Here is a 3600-nt window from a genome sequence, read left to right as displayed (position 1 = left end):
GAGGTGGGGAGGGGGCCGTGGCGGCGCGGCTAGGGTTCCCCGCCGCCGCCGGGGGAGGCAATGCGGGGTTCGCGGGAGGGGTTATGTCGCGGGGTCGTCAATAGCAAACACGAGGATTGACTCATGATTATTTGGATGACGGATATGTGGTATCTTTTTCTTCCATTGCAATGCACGGGCTTTTTTGCTAGTTCAAAAAAAAAACCCGAAGAGGTTCAGACTAGGTGAACAAATCACGCAAAGAAAATCGTAGGGATCCGAGTATTTTTTACGAATTACTCTTCTGACGTGTGAACACAAGCAAATGATTCCTTCTGCAATGGTACTCCTCTCAGGACGCGCACGGAACAGTCAGCTTGACCACAGGGTCGGTCATCGCCTCGAACAGAAACAATGTGTCATCGTCAGTCACTCAGTCTCCTGCATCATCAAAGACAGTCAGCTTGACCTCCTAGCCGGGTCAAGCAAGCAGCAACAACTTGGCAGATGCGCCGTGGGTGGATCCACAGAGAACTGTCCGTCTCCGTCTGCTCCCCCGGCGACGCCTCCCATGCACGCGCGACGGCGAGACGAGGGGTGGACGTACGACGTGGTTACGCGAGCAAAAAGTAGAACGCGTGCGTGCGTCGCCATCGGTACTACCACCCCCTCCCCTGCTCCGTGCGCACGGTTTCCTCTCCCTTTCTCGTCTCTTTCTCTGTCGACCTCCCGAGCCAAGAGAGCGGGCAGGCATCGGTGCAGGCTCTAGAAGGCTAGGTACGGGGCGGGCAAATAATAACCATATTCTTTTCCCGGAGCAAGCGGTGCGTTCCACCTCGTCGTGCTTGGCCTATGCTAATTGTAATGTCAGCGACAAATCTTTCACTGTTCACCCGCTAATAAACTACCCGGCCGGGAAACCATGCCGCGGCATTTTTAAATTAAACAAGGGGCGAGCCTGAGCTCCTGGCTGCGCTGTGTTAGAAGCCAAAGGCTTTTCTTTAGTTTTAGAAGAACCAAAAAAGCAAAGGTTCAAAGTATATTCAGTGCTGTGCTGCCAATTTGTATTTACGCTCTAATCTGAAGTGTCCTTGTCTGGCGCGCTCAACACGTGGCCACACGGCAACGGTGCAAGAACTCTTCACCATAAAATCCAATTTGAAAAAGAAAAAGAAAAGAACCGGGCGTCCATTTTCTTAGCAATATTTCGGCGGGTCCGGCAGCATTGCACCGGCAGGAACGAGGCACGAGTTGAGGGCTGAGACCGATACGCAGAGTAAGCAAACAAAAACCGGCGCGCTGCAGGCAGGGTTTCTTGTTGGCCCTGGCCCTAGCCGCGCCGCTACGGCCATTTTCGCCCTGCGTCGTGTACAAGAAGAGAAGCCATGATGGTTCCTGGAAATCCAGCCGTGTTTTCTCTCTTCTCGCGCGTCCCGCACCTATAGCTCAGCAACCAAATATTTTCCCCGATCTCCCTCCCCCCCTTATAAGAAGAAAAGGCTCCTTCACTTCAGTCTAGACCTAGACCTCAGCACCGAAATCAATCAAAGACCTGTTAAGTTAAACCAACCTGCAAAACCCCAGGTTGCAGCTGAGATGCCGTCGTCGCCTGCCTCCGCTTCTTCTCTCTTCGCCATTGTGCCCCTCGACCGCGGTGGTGCGACAAGCCGCCACGCCATGGACGCCTGCTACCTCTGCGGGAAGCCGCTCTCCAGAGATTTCGACGTCTTCATCTACAGGTAGTTTAATTTTACGGATTTGTTTGCTCCTTTCATTAGCTGCTGCTGTTCTCAGATCGCCCATATATGCACACACTGTATACTAGTGCTATTCTGATCCAGCGATTCGTTCTTCTCACTACGAACCACAGAGGGGACACGCCATTCTGCAGCGAGGAGTGCAGGGCTGTGAAGATCGATACCGACGAGGTGCGTGAGAGGATTAACACCAAGATCCTGAAGGAACGTGCTGCGAGAAACGAGCAGCGCCACGGGGCGGCTGCCTCCGAGCACAACATCACCCGCGCGGGAAATGTGCCGGTTGCAAGCTAAGCTGTACGCTCAAGGAGGCATGCATTCGCCCCTCCTTCATCAGAAATAATAGGGCCACGGGAAAACTAGCCATCCGATCCAATAGATAAACTCTTCTGATTGAAGACGATCTTCCAGTTGAGATGAGCAGGCAAGCTGGGGTTTGTTTCGCTTATTAGGTGCTCGCACTTCACGTGTATGGAATAGCTATAAAATGCACAAGAAAATTACTGTGCGTGTGAGCGTTGATAACTTCGTCTACCTCAGGTGAGGATATGAGGTGCAACAATGCATGTTTTGGAAAATAATGGGAACTTGCTGGTTATGTTAGTTTCCAAGTTGTGGACATAGTAGCAGCGGAGTCTGAGTAGTATGTGTTTGGGTTCTTGAGTTGGAAATATGAGCAAATTACTACGAGATTTAATCCGAATAAACAGAAAATAAATCATGACCACAGTAGCAGAGATTAAACTAATCATGCGAATTAGCATAGCAGATGAACATATCACATCTAGGGCACATACTAGAAGCATGAATTCTACCACGATCTCGAACAGGAAGGATAGAATCACATACGGTGCAGCGGGTGCAGCACCGCCGGCGTTGACGTTGTCGCCCATGTCGTCGAAGACGAGGTTGCCGAGGTCGGGGAAGAAGTCGTCGTTCGCGAAGTCGTCGCTGCCAGCAGTTGCGCGAGTGCGCTCCCCAAAAACCTGATCGCCCCTCTCCCGTACAGGATCACGAGAGGCGGGGTTTCGGAGGCCTGCTGTCCCTTCTCGCGGTGCACGCCGGAAGGATGGATGGAGAAGACTTGCTTGGCGGCGCAATGATCTGGAACGGTGGTGAGAAACCATACGAAGCGGCGGCGGCTAGGGGGGTAGACGTCTGCCTGACTATATAGTGCGGGCCGGGTAGGTCGTGGGAGTAAACCCCACGTCCGAGTCGTCACGATCCAAAATAATCGGAAACGTTCAGTAATTAATGCGCCCGTTAATTATTAATTAATGACTCATTAATTTTCCCATGCAGCAAAAATATAGACAACATGCATAGCTCTGTCCTCGGCTCGGCTCAATCCCGCAACCCGCGGCGCGGCGCGGCGCGGCGCGTCGTGTCGTGACGAGGCGTGGCGAGGCGAGCGAGGAGGAGGAGCGCGCGTGTAGGTCTCCTCTTCTCATGCTCATACAAGTGGTAGAAGAGCTCACCTTATAAAGAGGTGCAACTCTCTCTCAACTTCCGGGGTGGGACTAAACTTTAGCCTCACTCACTCCACTCACATGTGTGCATGAATGGGCCAAGAGAATTTCAGAATTTTAGTTGGGCTTTGGGCCAAAAGCCTACTAGCAAAATTCCAACAATCCCCCACAAAGTCTCATTGGCACATCTCATCATTTAGTTCCAAAACATTGTTTTATATATCGGTGCTTAGTGGAGACTGTAAAGTTGAACTTCCACTTAGAAATTTATGCTACACTAGATCACAACTTGAATAGTGGACTATGCCTTGAACTACAAGTTTTCTGTGAAACTAGTTTCACACAAATTCTTGACCGATACTGGGCTGCCGCAAGGCTTCCCCGCGGGTGGAGCG

At 51.7% G+C, this 3600-nt stretch overlaps 1 protein-coding gene across 1 annotated transcript; it reads left to right on the top strand.

Annotated features, from left to right (window-relative positions):
* Positions 1 to 1385: 1385 nt before the first annotated feature.
* On the top strand, positions 1386 to 2324 carry LOC123130806 (FCS-Like Zinc finger 2). Its single transcript, XM_044550614.1, has 2 exons — positions 1386 to 1718; positions 1850 to 2324. The coding sequence occupies exons 1-2, from the start codon at positions 1576 to 1578 to the stop codon at positions 2028 to 2030; spliced, it is 324 nt and encodes a 107-aa protein (XP_044406549.1). The 5' UTR covers positions 1386 to 1575; the 3' UTR covers positions 2031 to 2324.
* The last annotated feature ends 1276 nt before the right edge of the window (positions 2325 to 3600 follow it).

The sequence above is a fragment of the Triticum aestivum genome, chromosome 6A, assembly GCF_018294505.1.
Source record: "Triticum aestivum cultivar Chinese Spring chromosome 6A, IWGSC CS RefSeq v2.1, whole genome shotgun sequence".
NCBI lineage: Eukaryota > Viridiplantae > Streptophyta > Magnoliopsida > Poales > Poaceae > Triticum > Triticum aestivum.
Note: the sequence above shows the minus strand (reverse complement) of the source record. Positions and strands in the feature narration are given on the sequence as shown.